Raw genomic sequence first — 19,205 nt, forward strand, 5'->3', positions numbered from 1 at the left:
AAGGAAGTCATCCAAGTAGGGAATGATCAGGATGTCGGACTCTCGCAAGTGCGCCATGACCTCAGCCACTAGTTTTGTGAACACCCTAGGAGCCGCTGATAAGCCAAAGGGGAGAGCTCTGAACTGGAAATGGCGAATGCTACCCTCCATTGACACTGCTACTCTCAGGAACTTCTGGAAATCTTCATGTATTGGAACATGATAGTATGCATCTTTAAGATCTACAACTACCATGAAACAGTGATTAAACAATATCTTTATTGCTGAATTAATTGTTTCCATTTTGAAGGATTCATTAACCAGGAACTCATTAAGACACTTTAGATTAATGATCATTCTAAACGATCCATCCGGCTTCTTGATCAGAAAAAGAGGAGAATAAAATCCCCTTCCTTTTTCTGAATCTGGAATTTCCACCAATACATTCTTGGCGCATAAGTTCATGACTTCAGCCTCTAGGGCTGCTTGCTCCAGGGGGGAGGAACGATAAGGGGTTAATTTGAATTTATCCCGAGGCCAATGATTGAAGTCCAGCTTTAGACCTTCAGTAACAATGCCTCGGACCCATCTACTGTTCGTTATGTCAAGCCATGCTGAGGAGAATGCTGACAGTCTACCCCCCACAGGGATTGCTAGTCATTGGTCTGGTTTTTTCTGATCCTTTGAGGAACGGCGAAACATATATCCCGTACCTCTACCGCGTCTGTCTTCCCATCTGAAACTCTCTCTAGTGGGAGAGGACCCGCGTTTCTTCCCACGCCCAAATCTTCTTCGACTGAAGGGTCGGCGGTAGGATGCCGAGTACAGGCTTGGAAACTTCTTTTTATCATCGCCTGCCTTTTCCAGCAACTCGTCCAGCGTTGGACCAAAGAGATACTGTCCCTCGCACGGAATGGCGCAGAGCTTAGTTCTGGACTGGATGTCACCTGACCAGCACTTTAACCATAGGGCCCTGCGAGCCGCGTTAGATAGACCTGCCGCTCTGGCCGCCATCCTGACAGAGTCCACAGAAGCATCCGATAGGAAGGCTGCAGCATTCTGAATTGTCGGAAGCGCTTTCAGAATAGAATCTCTGGATGCCCCATCCTTCAGCTGAGACTCTAATTGATCTAGCCAGACCATTAATGACCTGGTTGTGCACGTTGCAGCCACTGCTGGTCTGAGGGATCCAGCCGCCATCTCCCAGGTACCTTTTAGAAAGATATCCGCCTTTCTGTCTAGGGGATCTTTGAGGGGCCCCATATCCTCAAAGGGTAATGAGGCTTTCTTTGACGCCTTTGCTACTGCCGCGTCCAACCTCGGAGCTTTATCCCATGTCTCCACCACTGGATCATCAAAGGGATACCTGCGTTTTAAAGCTGGCGGTAAGGCCCCCTTTTATTCCGGTTTCTTCCATTCTCGGAGTATCAATTCTTGGATCTTCTCATTTACCGGAAAAGATCTATGTTTCTTACGATCTAAACCACTAAACATTAACTCCTGTTTTGAGGGCTGTGATTTGGGTTCCTCTATACCCATCGTGCTTCTAACTGATTTGACTACCTTGTCAATCTTATCCAAGGGTAGACAAAATCGTCCAGACTCCTCATCTGATGAAGAGGAGAAAGGACTAGAGAGATAGATACTTTCTTCTCTTTCCTCTTCTGACGAATTAGAGTCCAGAGGGGTCCTATGCTTCGGGCCTTCCGCTTGGGATAGGGATCGTAATGACTCCCTTACTTCTAGCCGGGTCATTTCTTTTAAATTTGCCGTACTCACGGACTCTTCTGCTACCTGGGGGAGGACAATATAGGTGATAACCACTATCTGACCTAAGGTCACTTCCACCCAACCACTCCTGTAGACCTCACCGTCTGTTGTATACAGGGGGCACATAACTTTTTAGTACAAGAGTCGGGTAAGGGGACTCCACAGAGGGCACACTCCTTATGCTTGGATTTTTCCGTACTTTTCTTCCCCTGGAAAGATAAAGTATAAGGGGCCCGCGTCACAGAGTGAACTTTCACGTAGGTCACTTACCCGTGCGCCCAAGTCAAATACCGGAATCCGAGGGGGTTCTTTCCTAGTCGAAGCTCTGGATCCCTGTTCGGATGAGCTTTTTCGACTGGGTTGGTCGCCTCTATCCTTTTTGGGCTTCTGACGCATCTCGTCTGACAGCTGCTGCTGCTGCTGCTCACCACCACTCTTCATGACGGATTACGACCAAAAGCAGGGTTCTACCATTGTAACCTGCTTATATCCCCCTTGGATCCGGTCCGCAGATAGGCCAGCGCTATCCCTATTGGTTCTGGACACAGCAAGGAGGGCAGAGGGCTGTTGGACGAACCGGCGTTCAGATGCGATGGGCGCCGCCATCTTGGATCGCCTGCGCATGCGCAGACGTCCGGCGACCCGGAAGCGGCTACCAAACTCCGCCCCCCCACGTCACCGCACCCGGAAACGCTCCAGCAAATGCTGAGAGCGGTGCAGGACGCCGGGGGCGGATCGGCAGCGCTCCGGAGCTCCCCACACATCCGAGCCCGGCACCCGCAGCCATGCCGCACCACCAATGGGAATACTTACCTGCGCCGACGCTGATGGATGCAGGAAATCCTCCGGACTCCGCTCCCTGCTGCGAACACCACTGCCGTGAAGTCCAGCAAGGACCACCGTGGCGTCTCCAGGGATCTCCGCACCGGACCCCCCCCGCTACCGTAATCGGCCGGCCGGCCTGGGCCTTCTGTCTGTAGGCACCCGTCCCCTCAGGAACAGGAAACCAACTGAGGCAAGGGAGAGGTACCGCCCTTTTGTATCTGTAGGTTTCCTGTTCCTAATGGGCGGATCCCCTCTCTCGTCGTGCTGTCATGGGAGTCCGAGTAAACTAACTTTATTCAGCCTGGCAGTGTTTCAGGGGGCAGTGTTGGTGCAGGTTCAGTCACCGCTGTGTGTATAGTAAAAAGGGAATGTAACCTCGCCCCCAGTAGGGACTGACAGCTCACTCAGCATCAGGGGGTCAGTAGTCACAGCCGCCGCCCTCTATACACTGAGCTGTGGATGAACCACCGCCCCCTAGAAGGCTGCCTGGAATAATGTTCATATCCTCAAGGTAGCGGAGTATAAGTGCAGGCGCCGGGCAGGTTCACAACGCCATTAACCTGCAGATTAACCTCATAGCGTTTTTATATGGTGACAGGTTCAATACTTATTTCACCAGCTGTATGTCCTATTTCAGGAAAAGGTTAGAGGGCTTCTGCCAATTTAAGAAGTTATTCTCTATAGGTATTACCAAAAGGTACTACCTAAATACAAGTCGAGCATTTGCACCTACATTCCATTCATTGTCCATGGAATTGCCGGAAGTAGCTGAGCACTCTACTCGTCTTTCCCCACAGCCATAATCTACTATATAATTGTCTAAGGGTCACTTCCGTCTGTCTGTCTGTCACAGATATTCATTGGTCGCGACCTCTGTCTGTCATGGAAATCAAAGTCGCTGATTGGTCAAGGCAAAACTGCCAATCAGCGACGGACATAGTCCGGCTGAAAAATGGCCGCACCTTACTCCCCGCAGTCAGTGCACGGCGCCCGCTCCATACTCCCCTCCAGTTACCGCTCACACAAGGTTAATGCCGGCCGTAACGCACCGCTTTATGCCGCGGGTAACGCACTCCGCCTATGCCTATGCGGCATCAATAGTAAAAAGATCTAATGATAAAAATAATTAAAAAAAAAAAAACCTGCTATTCTCACCCTCTGTCATCCGACAATGCGCTCGCGCCTGCCGCCAGCTTCCGATCCCAGAGATGCATTGCGAAATTACCCAGAAGACTTAGCGGTCTCGCGAGACCGCCAAGTCATCTGGGTAATTTCGCAATGCATCCTGGGAACGGAAGATGGCGGCAGCCGCGCGCGTATCGCTGGAGCTTCGCTGGAACCTAGGGGGTGAGTATATAAATATTTTTTATTTTAATTATTTTTTTTAACAGGGATATGGTGCAGGCAGTGCGATATACTGCGGGGGCCAGTGCGATATACTGCGTGGCCTGTATTAACGCATCGGGTATTCTAGAATATGTATGTATGTATGTATGTATGTATATAGCAGCCACACAGTATATAGCACAGGCCACGTAGTATTTGCTATATACTACATGGCGCCAATATACTATGTGGCCTGTGCTATATATTATGTGGCTGCTATATACATACATATTCTAGAATACCCGATGCATTAGAATCGGGCCACCATCTAGTTATAGATAAATGGCTCAGGGGTCTGTAGGCTCAACATAGTCTCCATTCAGAAAGGGCTCTTCAATTCCCCATTCTAGAGTTTACTGAGGGTGCAAGCTGTCGGACGGACTGCCAGAGATCAGTAAGTTATACCTCATTCTATTGAGAAGTGGAAAACTTTGTAACTTGACAGATCACCTTCTGAATAATAGGCCATTATAGTTACCATAAGTAAAACCAGAAAAGCGTAAAATACCTTATCAGCTCTGCCAATAAAAGAAGTCTTCCCGGCCAGCCCTAAGCAAATTGCACAAACAATGCTTGACTTCCCAGTTCCATTGGCTCCAACGATCATGTTTAAGTCAGGACCAGGAAAAACCTCACAATTATCGTAAGTCCTAAAATGAAAACGTACAGGTCTTAGATGATAACTTACGTTCTGTTCACATTCACAAAACAAGCTATAGTGTGATACAACTGCGAATCTCAACCATTTTCAGGTTATCTACTCACCATTAGGCCACATTCACACATCAGTATTTTACCTCAGTATGTGTAAGCCAAAGCAGGAGTGGGACAGTCAGAGGAAAAGTATAATAGACACGTCACCACTTCTGTATTTATCACCCATTCCTGGTTTTGGCATACACATACTGGAGGTAAAATACTGACCATCTATTCATGTACAGTAGCTTAAGACTTTTTTGGTTTCTTATTTATTTTGCTTTGTTATAAAGCGCAATCATACTCCTCAGCACTTTGAAAAAAAACATTGTCCCCCAGCTGCAGTTTGAGATATATAGACAGGAAAAAAAAACTCACCCTCCCTAGGTTCTGTGATGAACCTCCGCCGCTCCTGGTGTGAAACTGTCTGCAGCGCTGAAGTAATGTCAACAACGCTGCAGCTGATCAGTGAGCTCAGTGGCTCGTGCCATCAACTTGGGCAGAACCACTGAGCTCAGTTATTGGCAGCAGTGATATTGACGTGACATCAGAGCGCAGATAATAACAGACTCGGGAAGCAGTGAGGAAGACTTGGCACCGGACCTTGGGAGGGTAAGTTCAGTGGGTGCTAAAGCAAAGAAAAAGGGATTTCCTGGAACTAGAAAACCACTTTAAACTCATGTTCAAGCACACATATAGGGTCACATATCAAAACGGTCAAATGGACAAGATGTCTTTGTTGCTCATAACAATCAGTAAGAGCTTAGCTTACACTTTACCAAAGTAGTTTAACCCCTTAGTGACAGAGCCAATTTGGTACTTAATGAACCAAGCCAATTTTTGCAATTCTGACCACTGTCACTTTATGAGGTTATAACTCTGGAACGCTTCAACGGATACCGCTGATTCTGAGATTGTTTTTTCGTGACATATTGTACTTCATGTTAGTGGTAACATTTCTTCTATATTACTTGCGATTATTTATGAAAAAAACGGAAATATGGCGAAAATTTTTAAAATTTTGCAATTTTCAAACTTTGTATTTTTATGCCCTTAAATCAGAGAGATATGTCACGAAAAATAGTTAATAAATAACATTTCCCACATGTCTACTTTACATCAGCACAATTTTGGAAACATTTTTTTTTTGTTAGGGAGTTAAAAGGGTTAAAAGTTGACCAGCAATTTCTCATTTTTTCAACACCATTTTTTTTTTTAGGGACCACATCACATTTGAAGTCATTTTGAGGGGTCTATATGATAGAAAATACCCAAGTGTGACACCATTCTAAAAACTACACCCCTCAAGGTTCTCAAAACCACATTCAGGCCATGTTCACACAGTGCGTTTTTTTCTGCGGAACCGCAGCGTTTTTGCCGCTGCGGTTCCGCAGCTATTTTCCATGCAGAGTACAGTACAATGTACCCTATGGAAAACAGGAACCACTGTGCACATGATGCGGGAATCGGGAAAAAAAGCCGCGCTGAATAGCCGCGGTAAAAAAGAAGTACCATGTCACTTCTTTTTTCGGAGCCGCAGCGGTTCAGCACCCATAGACCTCCATTGTGAGGTCAAACCCGCAGTAAAACCCGCAGATCAAAAATATATCTGCGGGTTTTATTGCGGTTTGTGGTGCCGAACCGCTGCAGCAGGAAGTGCGGGGAAGCGGGCGGAAGTGCGTGGGCGGAGTGTGGCTGCCCCGATCCCACCCCCCCCATGCTCTGATGCCCCCCCCCCCGTGCTCCGATGCCCCCCCCCCCCCCGTGCCCTAATCTCCCCCCCTTATACTTACCCGGCCTCCCGTTGTCCGTCCGGCCGTCTTCTCCCTGGGCGCCGCCATCTTGCAAAATGGCGGGCGCATGCGCAGTGCGCCCGCCGAATCTGCCAGCCGGCAGATTCGTTCCAAAGTGCATTTTGATCACTGAGATATAACCTATCTCAGTGATCAAAATAAAAAAAATAGTAAATGACACCCCCCCCCCGTTTGTCACCCCCATAGGTAGGGACAATAAAAAAATTAAGAATTTTTTTCACTAAGGTTAGAATAGGGTTAGGGTTAGGGTTAGGGGTAGGGGTAGGGTTAGGGGTAGGGTTAGGGTTAGGGTTAGGGGTAGGGTTAGGGGTAGGGTTAGGGGTAGGGTTAGGGGTAGGGTTAGGGGTAGGGGTAGGGTTAGGGGTAGGGTTAGGGGTAGGGTTAGGGGTAGGGTTAGGGGTAGGGTTAGGGGTAGGGTTAGGGGTAGGGTTAGGGGTAGGGTTAGGGGTAGGGTTAGGGGTAGGGTTAGGGTATTTTCAGCCATTTTAACCCTAAAAAACTTCCTAGAAAACACACAGACTCTGCATAGAAAACTGCATCAAAAAACGCATCAAAAAACGCATCAAAAAACGCATCAAAAAACGCATCAAAAAACGCATCAAAAAACGCATCAAAAAACGCATCAAAAAAAGGACCTGCGTTTTCTGCAAAGAGCTGCGGTTTCAGTCCTGAAAAAAAAAGGATGGAAATCAGGAACGTGTGATCATACCCTCAAGAAGTTTATTAACCCTTTACGTGCTTCACAGGAACTGAAACAATGTGGAAGGAAAAAATGAACATTTAACTTTGTTTTGCAAACATCTTAATTCAGAACCATTTTTTTTATTTTCACATGTGTAAAAACAGAAATGTAACCATAAATTTTGTTATGCAATTTCTCCTGAATACGCCAATACCCCATATGTGGGGGTAAACCACTTTTTGGACGCACCGCAGAACTTAGAAGGGAAGGAGTGCCGTTTTACTTTTTCAATGCAGAATTGGCTGGAATTGAGATGGGACGCCATGTCACGTTTAGAGAGCCCCCGATGTGCCTAAACAGTGGAAACTCCCCACTAGCGACACCATTTTTGAAACTAGACCCCTTAAGGAACTTATCTAGATGTGTGGTGAGCACTTTGAACCCCCAAGTGCTTCACAGTAGTTTATAACGTAGAGCCGTGAAAATAAAAAATCGCTTTTGTTTACACAAAAATGATCTTTTCGCCCACAAATTTTTATTTTCACAAGGGTAACAGGAGAAATTAGACCACTAAAGTTGTTGTGCAATTTCTCCTGAGTACGCTGATACCCAATATGTTGGGGTAAACCACTGTTTGGGCGCACCGCAGAGCTTGGAAGAGAAAGAGTGCAGTTTTACTTTTTCAATGTAGAATTGGCTGGAATTAAGATCGGACGCCATGTCGTGTTTGGAGAGCCCCTGATGTGCCTAAACAGTAGAAATCCCCCACAAGTGACCCCCATTTTGGAAACTAGACCCCCCATGGAACTTATCTAGATGTGTGGTGAGAACTTTGAATGCCCAAGTGCTTCACAGAAGTTTATAATGCAGAGTCGTGAAAATAAAAAAAAAAAAATTTTTCCACAAAAAAGATATTGTAGCCCCCAAGTTTTTATTTTCACAAGGGTAACAGGAGAAATTGGACTGCAATAGTTGTTGTCCAATTTATCCCGAGTACGCTGATGCGCCATATGTGGGGGTAAACCACTGTTTGGGCGCACGGCAGAGCTCGGAAGGGAAGGAGCGCCGTTTTGGAATGCAGACTTTGATAGAATGGTCTGTGGGCGTTATGTTGCGTTTGCAGAGCCCCTGATGTACCTAAACAGTAGTAACCCCCCACAAGTGACCCCGTTTTGGAAACTAGACCCCCCCATGGAACTTCTCTAGATGTGTGGTGAGAACTTTGAATGCCCAAGTGCTTCACAGAAGTTTATAATGCAGAGTCATAAAAAAATATATATTTTTCCACAAAAAAGATTTTGTAGCCCCCAAGTTTTTATTTTCACAAGGGTAACAAGAGAAATTGGACCCCAGAAGTTGTTGTCCAATTTATCCCGAGTACGCTGATGCCCCATATGTGGGGGTAACCCACTGTTTGGGCGCACGGCAGAGCTCAGAAGGGAGGGAGCACCATTTGACTTTTTGAGCGTAAAATTGGCTGTTGTGTTTGGAGACCCCCTGATGTACCTAAACAGTGGAAACCCCCCAATTCTAGCTCCAACCCAACTCCAACACATCCCTAACCCTAATCCCAACCTGATCCATAATCCTAATCACTAACCCTAACGATAATCACAACCCTTACCCCAAAACAGCCCTAATGTCAACCCTAACCATAACCCTAATCAAAACCCTAAATCCAACACACCCCTAATCCTAATCTCAACCCTAACCTCAAACCTAACCCTAATCCCAATACACCCCTAATCACAACCCTAACCTTAACCCTAATCCCAAACCTAACCCTAATCCCAAGCGTAACCCTAATGCCAACCCTAACCCTAATACCAACCCTAATCCAAACCCTAACCCTAATCCCAACTCTAACCCTAACTTTAGCCCCAACCCTAGCCCTAAGGCTACTTTCACACTTGCGTCGTTTGGCATCCGTCGCAATCCGTAGTTTTGGACAAGAAACGGATCCTGCAAATGTGCCCGCAGGATGCGTTTTTTGCCCATAGACTTGTATTGCCGACGGATCGTGACGGATGGCCACACGTCGCGTCTGTCGTGCACTGGATCAGTTGTGTTTTGGCGGACCGTCGGCACAAAAAACGTTCAATGAAACGTTTTTTTGTACGTCGCATCCGCCATTTCTGACCGCGCATGCGTTGCCGTAACTCCGCCCACTCCTCCCCAGGACATAGATTGGGCAGCAGCTGCGTTGAAAAACTACATCCGCTGCCCACGTTGTGCACAATTTTCATAACGTGCGTCGGTATGTCGGGCCGACGCATTGCGACGGCCCCGTACCGACGTAAGTGTGAAAGAAGCCTAACCCTAAATTTAGCCCTAGCCCTAATTTTAGCCCCAACTGCTGTTCTCCTGCCGGCCAGCAGATGGAGACAGATGGCGGGCGCACTGCGCATGCGCCCGCCATTTTCTTTTCCCCGGCAGCCAGGAGGAGCAGCAGGAGGACCCAGGGACACAGGTGAGTATGCTAGGGTCCCCAAATCCCCCCATTTCTCTGTCCTCTGATGTGCGATCACATCAGAGGACAGAGAATTACACTTTACTTTTTTTTTTTTTTTTTTTTTTGCGATCGCCGGTAAACAGTTAATTACCGGCGATCGCAAAACAGGGGTCGGTAAAACCGACCCCGATCATGTTCTTTGGGGTCTCGGCTATCCCCGGCAGCCGAGACCCCAAAGATTCTCTCGGTGCCGGCCGGCGGGCGCACTGCGCATGCGCCCGCCATTTTGAAGATGGCGGCGCCCACCGGGAGACACGAGGAGCATCGGGTGAGATAGGTGAGTATTGGGGGGCTACCCGAGACCCCTTTTCTCTGTCCTCCGATGTGCGATCACATCGGAGGACAGAGAAATTAAAAAGAGATCGCGTTTTTTTTTTTTTTTGCGATCGCCGGTAAACGGTTAATTACCGGCGATCGCAAATGCGGGGTCGGTTAAAAACCCCCCGAATCATGTTCTCTGGGGTCTCGGCTACCCCCGGCAGCCGAGATCCCGGAGAAAACCCGACTCTGGGGGGCGCTATTCACTTTTTCCCCAGCGCCGTTAATTAACGGCGCTGTGGTTTAAGTACCCTTAGCGGCCGCCGTTAAAAGGCGTATCGGCGGTCGCTAAGGGGTTAAGAAATTAAAGCTGTGCTGTGATTAGTTGCTAAGGACAACAAAGCCATGTCTTCTTTTAGATCATTTTGATCTAAGGGGTAATGTTTTGCCTTGTGGAGAGTGACATGAAATACCTGACCTGTCACTCTTTCCAATTTAGAAACGTTATCTATTAGATCCCAGTCCTAAGCCTCTTATCTAGCCAAATAAAATCTCATACTTTGCATTGAGGATGGACAATACTCCGAAACAGTGTCTGCAAATTGACATTCTGGTTTGGCTTTTATCCTAAGTCATGAGACAAGGCTCATTAAAAAGTGGATATTGACTTTTCGGATTGCTCCTTCCAATAGGTGGCGCTAGAGATCAGGTTCTCTTCCTCTCTGAAGAGACAATTGGCAAAGACCCTTTTGACAAATGGAGCTCATGGAGGGAGATTTACTAACATGCACCAGAATTGTCAGCAGTTGTGGCAGAATTCTGATGTACATGCCATGTGACACAAAGGGCAAAGTTCCTTGTTGCATATGTGCTTATTATGTCGAGTTTTTGGCGTTTTGCTCCTTTTTTTGTTTGCAGCAAATTCAACTATTAATTTCAAGTCTATTTTATACGTGTTCGTCTGTTCCGTTATTTAGTCCTCCATTGTGGGCAGAGTTTAGGGCTTCCAGATGTTTTAGGTCAATTTATCATTTGCAACTCAAAAAAATAACTAAATTTGAGGCAAATTAACTTCAGTCCCTCCCCCCCCAAATTAATTTTACGTATGGCAGATATTTTGGTCCAATTTGTCACTTTACTAAACTGTTTGAGCTAAAATGTATCAAAACTGGTTAAAGATGGGGAAAAAAAAATCTTTTTACCGTACGCAAAATGTCTGAATTTTGTGCACCATTTTGAAGATTTTGACACACAAAAAAGACAATAAAAAAATGGGACTTTAAAAAAAAAAATGCATGATGAATCAGGCCACTCAGGTTTTAGACACTTTTTATAAGATGTATATAAAAGGCTAAAAATTCGCCTTTCCTGATTTCTCAGGATTCAGTCTGGCAATAAAATTGATGGCTCCTTCTGAGCATACTCCTAGATTGTAAGCTTGCGAGCAGGGCCCTCACTCCTCTTGGCATCTGTTGAAGTTGCTTTCACATTGCGTCCCGACATCCATTCAGTGGCCCCGTCAGGGCTTAAGTCCAAACTGCCTACATAACGGGATTAGAAGGTATGTGCCAATGGGGTCATAGACTATGATGGTGCTGTAAGGCTACGTTCACATTAGCGTTGCGCGCCGGTGCGTCGGCGACGCAACGGCAACGCAACGCACGACGCACAAAAAACGCGCGCAAAAACGCTGCGTTTTGCGACGCGTGCGTCGTTTTTTGACGAAAATCGGACGCACGAAAAATGCAACTTGTTGCATTTTCTTGCGTCCGACGCCATTGGTAGGGACAATAAAAAAATTAAGAATTTTTTTTTTTTTTTTCACTAAGGTTAGAATATGGGTAGGGGTAGCGTTAGGGGTAGGGTTAGGGGTAGGGTTAGGGGTAGGGTTAGGGGTATGGTTAGGGTTAGGGGTAGGGTTAGGGGTAGGGTTAGGGGTATGGTTAGGGTTAGGGGTAGGGTTAGGGGTAGGGTTAGGGGTAGGGTTAGGGGTAGGGTTAGGGGTAGGGTTAGGGGTAGGGTTAGGGTATTTTCAGCCATTTTAGCCCTAAAAAGCTTCCTAGGAAACACACAGTCTCTGCATAGAAAACTTAATAAAAAAAGGATAAAAAAACGCATCAAAAAACGCATCAAAAAAGGACAAAAAAAGGACCTGCGTTTTCTGCCAAGAGCTGCAGTTTTTTAAAAAAACTGTCCTGAAAAAAAAAGGATGGAAATCCTGAAAGTGTGAACATACCCTTATACTCCGCTCCTGCCGATCTCCCTGCTGCTTTGCTCACACTTGCCTTGGAGTGATGAGCGCTGCAGCCCATTAGTGGCCACTGATTAGCTGCAGCGTTACTATGAGCATCAGGAGGACGGCTGCAGCATTGCTAGAATGGCGCTGGTGCGGGAGGAGAGTGCCAGGGTTGTTTCTTCACACAGGGGACTATAGCATAGGACAACACTTCTCTAACTGGCATGTATTATGGTGCCCCTGCTAATACCACCCACTCCAGAAAAGTGCCGACACAAAGGGGCAGAAAGTAGCCATTTGCCACAAACTGTGGCTGAGCTCAGCTACATGGTAACAGCATCCTGTGCCAGACCGAGAAGGCGCAGCATATTGTGCCCAATAGTGCCCCGCATCATCCTACAAGCCTGAAGCATGGCGGCGCTGGCAGCACGGGTGTGAGAGGAGCGCACATACAGGAAATTCTCCATCTTGATCCGGAGGATAGCGCCCTCGATCAGCTGCTGCTGCTGACTGCCATCAGCTTTCCTCTTCCCCAGCTGGGTCGCCATGGTCGCACAACTCCAGAGCCCGCGGGACCGCCGCAGTCTCTCACAATTCCTCATACGTCACCACGCGTCACTCCGGCCGCGCGGCCATGTTTAGTGATGGCAACGTGCACACTGCTTTATCAACTTGTTTTCCAAAAGAAGCTTATATGAATGGCGCTTTTCAGAAGACTCTGTATATGGACTAAACAAAACATGTAGAGGGGAGGTTGTACTATACTAGCGACTGGGAACCGGGACATGTGACGTGACTGCCTCTGAGACATGGCGGGAAAACGGAGGCGGCCACTGCGTGACTCGTAGGGATTGCTTGGTAGGCGGGGTTTCCACAAGAAATTACATAAAATAGATAATTTTACATATTGCATGTGGAAATGGCAATAACAAGGCAAACTTCTGAGGTAATTAATTAGAGTTTAGTGGAAAAATGCACACTATTAAGTCTTGTATAGTAAAAACATCAAGGCGACAGGCTGTATGTGTCCACGCTCAGGAATACATCTGGCTTAGGCTGGTTTTACATTTGCGGTTGTGTCCGCAGCGTTTCTTCCGCAAATATCCGCATGCGTTGTGTATGCCTATCTTTAACATTAGGGACGCATGTGTCTGCGTTCGATTGCATTTTGCCGCGTTTGACGACGCATGCGTCGTTTCGTCGTCTGCGTTTTGCCGCTGTAAACGCTGTATGTAGTAATTTTAGAGGCGTCAATTTGCCGCCTAGAAACGTATGCGGATGGAATGCGGCAAAAAAACGTATTACTGTCTATGTGAACGCATGCGGACGCAAGCGCTTGCGCTTGTGAACGCATGTGTTGCACCAGAGAAAAACATGTCAAGACACTAATTAGCCACCCCCCACATATAAGGTGATAAAGGGAGGGAGTGGACATGTGCAGGTCACTGCGCAGCAGACAGAGAAGCAGAGCAGACAGACAGAAGCACGCTGGAGGAAACAAGACTGAACAATGTGAGTATATTCTAGCCAATGCCTTTATTTTCTGTCTCTACATTTCCTAATTTCAGCGATTTCTTTCTTTCTACATGCATCAAAATGTCATCTTCTAATGAGGAGCAGCATCATGGGCCTTCTCAAGCCAAACATGTCAGTGAAGTGAGTACTCAACTCCTCAGATTGGTAAGTATTCACTCTCACATCTACACATGTGACAATTTTTTCCTTTTTTTTTAGAGCACTTCTTCCACTGCGGCAGAGGGTGAGCAGGAGCAGCGGGGTCACGGTCGGGTGGCAAGGCGGCAGCGTGTAAGTATACCTGGCTGACTGTTACTGTATCCTCACTTAAAGGGACACTGTCACCTGAATTTGGAGGGAACAATCTTCAGCCATGGAGGCGGGGTTTTGGGGTTTTTGATTGCCTTGTGCAGGCATGTACTACGGAGGACAGAGAATGAACTTCAATCCAATATTGCAGCCAGCATGCAGCCAGCGGGTAAGGAAAGGGTGAATCAAAAACCCCGCCTCCATGGCTCAAGATTGTTCCCTCCAAATTCAGGTGACAGTGTCCCTTTAAGTATTATTGAATCTTCCTTTCTTTTACTTTCCTCTTTCTGTACATTTTTCTTCTGCGCTCCTTTTTTATTTTGACTTTCATTATTCATGCCATTTCTCAGTCTCTGTTTTCTTTCTTTTCCTTATGTTAATGTATCCAACATTAATGTCTTCATTTATTTTTTAGGTTCTAGAACGGGATGAGGACCTCATTGACAACGATATCCTCATCTCCCTGGTCCATGAGCGAGTCCCGTTGTGGGACACCCGGGTTCCACAGCACTTGGACAACGTGACGATCCGGCAGCTATGGAATGAGGTGGCCAAAGCGATGTGGGATGGCTGGGACAACGCCCCGACTCAGGTCCGAAATGCATTTTGTAAGTATTGCAATGCAGTGTGAAGCAGCAGAGACCTTGGCTGTACTCACACAACTGTGTGTGATGACACAAAATCTCAGGAGTTTCTGTCATCACACACAGTTATGTGAGCACGTCCAAAAGTCCATTGTCTAACCATTATTTTTTATTTTTTCACCAGTGCTCAAAGTCAAAACACGTTGGCGTTCGATGAAGGACCGCTTCAACAAGGACCTGCGTCAAGAGAGCCGTGTTCCCAGTGGTTCTGGAGCAAGGATCCGAAAGTATAAATACCACCGCATTCTGGCATTTTTAAGACCGGTCCTTGCCCAGAGAACGTAAGTATTTTTCCTGTGTATTAGGTTGTGTTGTATTGCAATAATCTGTATGTTTCTATTCAACAGGAGTTGGCATTTTTTTTAGTTTTTGGTATAAATTTTTTTTTTCCCTTTTTCACAGGACATGGAGCAGCACTGTTGACCCAGGTTCTGGAGCGGTCCTTCATCAGACAGCCACAGACCCGTCCCAGCCATCCTGCAGCAAGTGGGCCTGCCACACTAACTGGAGTCCAGGAAGCTGGTCCATCAGGTGTTCCCCTTTCCCAGTCCTCTGCCTCTACCCCTTTTTTTTTAGGCTCCTCCTGGCAGCGGCAGAGGGCATCGGACAGGTCACTCATGCCCGAGTTTTTGCACTTGTGCTCGGTTTTTCACGATGAACTCAAGGCTTTGGGTGACCGACTGGATACTGCCATTAGCCATATGAATACACGTATCCAGGAGGTCACCAAAAGCCTTGACCAAGTAAAAGCCGACCTCCAGAGGCCAGCACATCATTTTTTTAACCAAATTGAACAGAGCATGTCGGAACACCTTACTCCTGATCTCCAGCTTAGTGTCATGCAGGCCTGCAATGCTGCTTAAGTGCAGGCTATGCAGCAGAGTCGGTATTTTCAGCAGACAGTGGCGGCATATCCACCTGTGCCTACACTGTCACGCTTTACCTCAATACCGACCTCTGCTGCATACCACTGCACGACCACCTCCATTCCTAGCACTGCCGGTCACCACTACAGCACCACCACCATGCCGAGTGCTGTTGGACAGCCCACCGCCACCACCATGACAACTGCTGCTCCTGCTTGGACTTCCTCCACTGCTGCCACCATGCAGCAGCAAGACCCTGGCATGGCCTTCCGCTCCACCACCACCATGATACAGCAGGACCCAGGCATGGCCTTCCGCTCTATCACCACCACGATGCAGCAGGACCCAGGCTTGGCCTTCCGCTCTACGAGCACAATGGACGCTGGCATGGCCTTCCGCTCTACGAGCACTATGGACTCTGATATGGCTGCCCACTCTACGAGCACAATGGACCCTGGTATGGCCTTCCGCTCTACGAGCACTATGGACTCTGATATGGCTGCCCATTCTACGAGCACAATGGACCCTGGCATGGCCTTCTGCTCTACGAGCACTATGGACTCTGGCATGGCTGCACGTTCTACGAGCACTATGGACTCTGGCATAACTGCATGCTCTACAAGCACAGTGCAGCCGGACCCTGACAGGTCACCCACCACGACCATGCCGTGACAAATGAGCCCAGCGAGGCTTCCCAGAACACATTGATCCCAGAAAGAGAGAAAAAAATGCGTACTATCAGTATTCCTCCCCCCTCACCTCCCAGTGTGTCTGTTATGTAAGTATTGTCTAACTCTTCCAGTGCGTCTCAGGCCTCTCATGTGTCAAGCCCCATCCCCGAACTGCCAGACACCACTAGTTTAATTGCCCCTTCTCCTGCCACCCCTGTGTCGTCCACACTTAGCCAGGCCTCACAGCTACACACCCCCCATTTCCATCACTCTACCCCAAGCAGGTGCAGTTAAATAAAGATATTGTTTGTAATAAAATAAATACTATTGTTTTTTGCCCCCCAGTTATGTGTGGTTAATTGTGTATTTCACCGCCGGCAACAACAATAAAACACTGCGCCGCGCACTTTTATTTTTTGGCCACATCATAGCTCCAGTAGTTAGCAAGTACAACACTGCAGCTTTGTGTGTCTTTATTATAGAGATATGAGGTGGGCCAAAAAATTTATATCTGTATTTTCTCCATAATCTCTTCGTTCTTCTTAGTCTGTGACTAGTGTTGCAGACTGAAGAGAAAATGGTGGCAATACAATGCAGAACTATACTCAACAGGTCATGTGTCCAAAAACTAGTTTGGACACCTAACCTGGTGAGTAGAGAACTGCCTTGTATAACCTCCATTTTCTCTTCTGTTTTTCGTAATCTATTTCACACAAAGTGAAGGGACGATTAAATAAATTGAAATAAAAGCTCTCCATGCGAAGATCCATCATAACACAGGATACAGTAGCACACTGTTAAGATTTCAGCAGTCCTAGGGTCTATATATAGATATCCCATAATACACGCCCTCTGTAGTCCCATTGGTGGTGTCTGGTTATCTAGATTTTTCTCCTGTAAAATTTTCCACCATGCATGCAAAAAACGCAAACGCATGACAAAACGCATGGAAAAGCGTGAAAACGCGGGGTTTTATTAACCGTATGCGTCTAAAAACGCTGCGTTTGTATGTGTTTCTATGCGTTTTTTCCTGCACTTGCGGATGCACATTAAACGCTGCGGATTCGAAGGCAAATGTGAAACTAGCCTTAGCTGCGGATTGAACGCTGCGTACAGCAGCAGCGTTCAACCCAGAGCATCCAGATGTTACAGCATAGTGGAGAGGATTTTATGAAATCCCGTCTCCACTATGCGTGCGAACACGCATCCGGCGGCCCTGCATTTACGGACATGCGGCGCGTTTTTTAAGAACGCAGCATGTCTGTTTACCTTGCGGCAACGCTCCGTCGCTGCAAGGTAAATCACAGGGCACATAGGGCGGAGATTCCAGATGTGTGCAATGAACACATCCGGAATCACCGTGCATACAGAAGGGGGCGGAGCGGGGTTCCTGCTCCGTCCAAAGCGCAGTCATTACGGAATGTGGACACGCACCCTAAGGCTTCTTTCACATTTCCATCGGTACGGGGCCGTCGCGAAGCGTCGGTGCGACGTACCGACGGAAGTGTGTGCTTTCACATTTCCATCAGACTGCAGGGTGAGGAAAGATCGTGAGAGCGATATTTCCTGCTGGTCATGCGCAGTCTGAAACTGGATGCGACGTATAAAAAAACGTTCCCTTAAACATTTTTCTGTCACAATGGTCCGCCAAAACCCAACGCAACCAGTGCACGACGGACGCAACGTGTGGCCATACGTCGCGATCCGTCGGCAAATACAAGTCTATGGGAAAAAAACGTATCTTGCAGCAAATTTTTGAAACCTACAAGAGAAAAAAGTAAACGAAAACCCTGATGTAACCAAGTAAAACAGCAAAAGTGCATTTAAATAACACAGAGTTTTTAGTAATACTGTTTTTTGATAAAAAAAAAATAGCACAAAAGCCATCCCACCTCGTCATGGTAACTCTGATCGGGATAGTCCTACACTGTCTAATATTAAAACCTTACATTGTGTCAATGTTGACCTCAGTGTGAATAAGGGCAGACAAAAGGGGCAGGAGAAACTTTAATACAGGCCTGCACAACATACAGCCCGCCGAAGAATGTTGTGTGCCCCACGGGGCTGCCTGGGAGACGCTGCTCCACAATTCCTAATTTCAGATATATTCACGTCTTTGAGAGGTCAGCACGCTGCTGACATCATCATACTGCTGGCATCGAGCCGCACAGGTGGAGAGGATGGAGCCGAAGATGAAGTGTGTTTGGTTTTTTGGTTGGTGTTACTTTTCAGTGGACATTATGTGGCAAATTGGTACACTATTGGGGCCATTATGGGGCAATGTGGAATATTATGGGGGCCATTATGATCCAATGGGGAACATTATGGGGCAATAGGGAATATTATGGGGTAGTAGGGGACATTATGGGGTAATGGGGAACATTATGGGGTAATGATGAACATTATGAGGACACTATAGGGGCCATTATGTGGCAACGGGAAGCATGGGTCTATTTAGGACATTAGGAAAGATTGTAAATGGGGGCTTAGTATAGTGTACGGTGGGGGGGACTTTATGTAGAAACATGTGGGGGGATATATTATTGGAAAGTGCAAATTGGGGAGACATTATGGAGAGATGCAGTGTGGAGGGGATATGATGGAGAGTGGCTGTGTGGGGACAATATGGAGAAGGACAGTGTGGGGGGACATTATGAAGAGCGGTAGTGTGGGCAGGGCTGCCACTACGAATTTCGGGACCCCATACTGGCAAAATTTTTGGGGCCTTATTGAGACTCCGCCCAGGCTCCACCCCAGCCCCGCCTCCACCCCTTGAACTGTCCACAGTCAAAAGATTTTTAAAGCCGCCACCACCACAAGGTCGGGCCCTACCCTACTCTAACCTATTAAACATTTGTTAAAGGGAACCTGTCACCCCCCTTGACGTTTGTAACTAAAAGAGCCACCTTGTGCTGCACTAATGCTGCATTCTGACAAGGTGGCTCTTTTAGTTCGGTTCCCTGGCACTGCTGCAATAATCGTTTTTGAAGTTTGTCCCTCATACCCGTGAAATCGTCCGGGGGGCAGGTCTTTCCCCCTAAT

The 19,205-nt window shown here is 47.2% G+C and overlaps 1 protein-coding gene across 1 annotated transcript in view; it reads right to left on the reverse strand.

The window, feature by feature from the left end:
• The window catches only part of SMC5 (structural maintenance of chromosomes 5), a 277,372-nt gene extending 264,616 nt beyond the window's left edge, over positions 1 to 12,756 (reverse strand). Inside the window, exons 1-2 of the mRNA XM_069763546.1 lie at positions 12,612 to 12,756; positions 4,469 to 4,610 (exon numbers count right to left, since the gene is read on the reverse strand). Of these exons, the coding sequence (XP_069619647.1) occupies positions 4,469 to 4,610; positions 12,612 to 12,706 (237 nt within the window). The 5' untranslated portion in view covers positions 12,707 to 12,756. The remainder of the gene's footprint in view (positions 1 to 4,468; positions 4,611 to 12,611) is intronic.
• Positions 12,757 to 19,205: the final 6,449 nt, after the last annotated feature.

Source organism: Ranitomeya imitator, chromosome 1 (assembly GCF_032444005.1).
Source record: "Ranitomeya imitator isolate aRanImi1 chromosome 1, aRanImi1.pri, whole genome shotgun sequence".
Taxonomy (NCBI): Eukaryota; Metazoa; Chordata; class Amphibia; order Anura; family Dendrobatidae; genus Ranitomeya; species Ranitomeya imitator.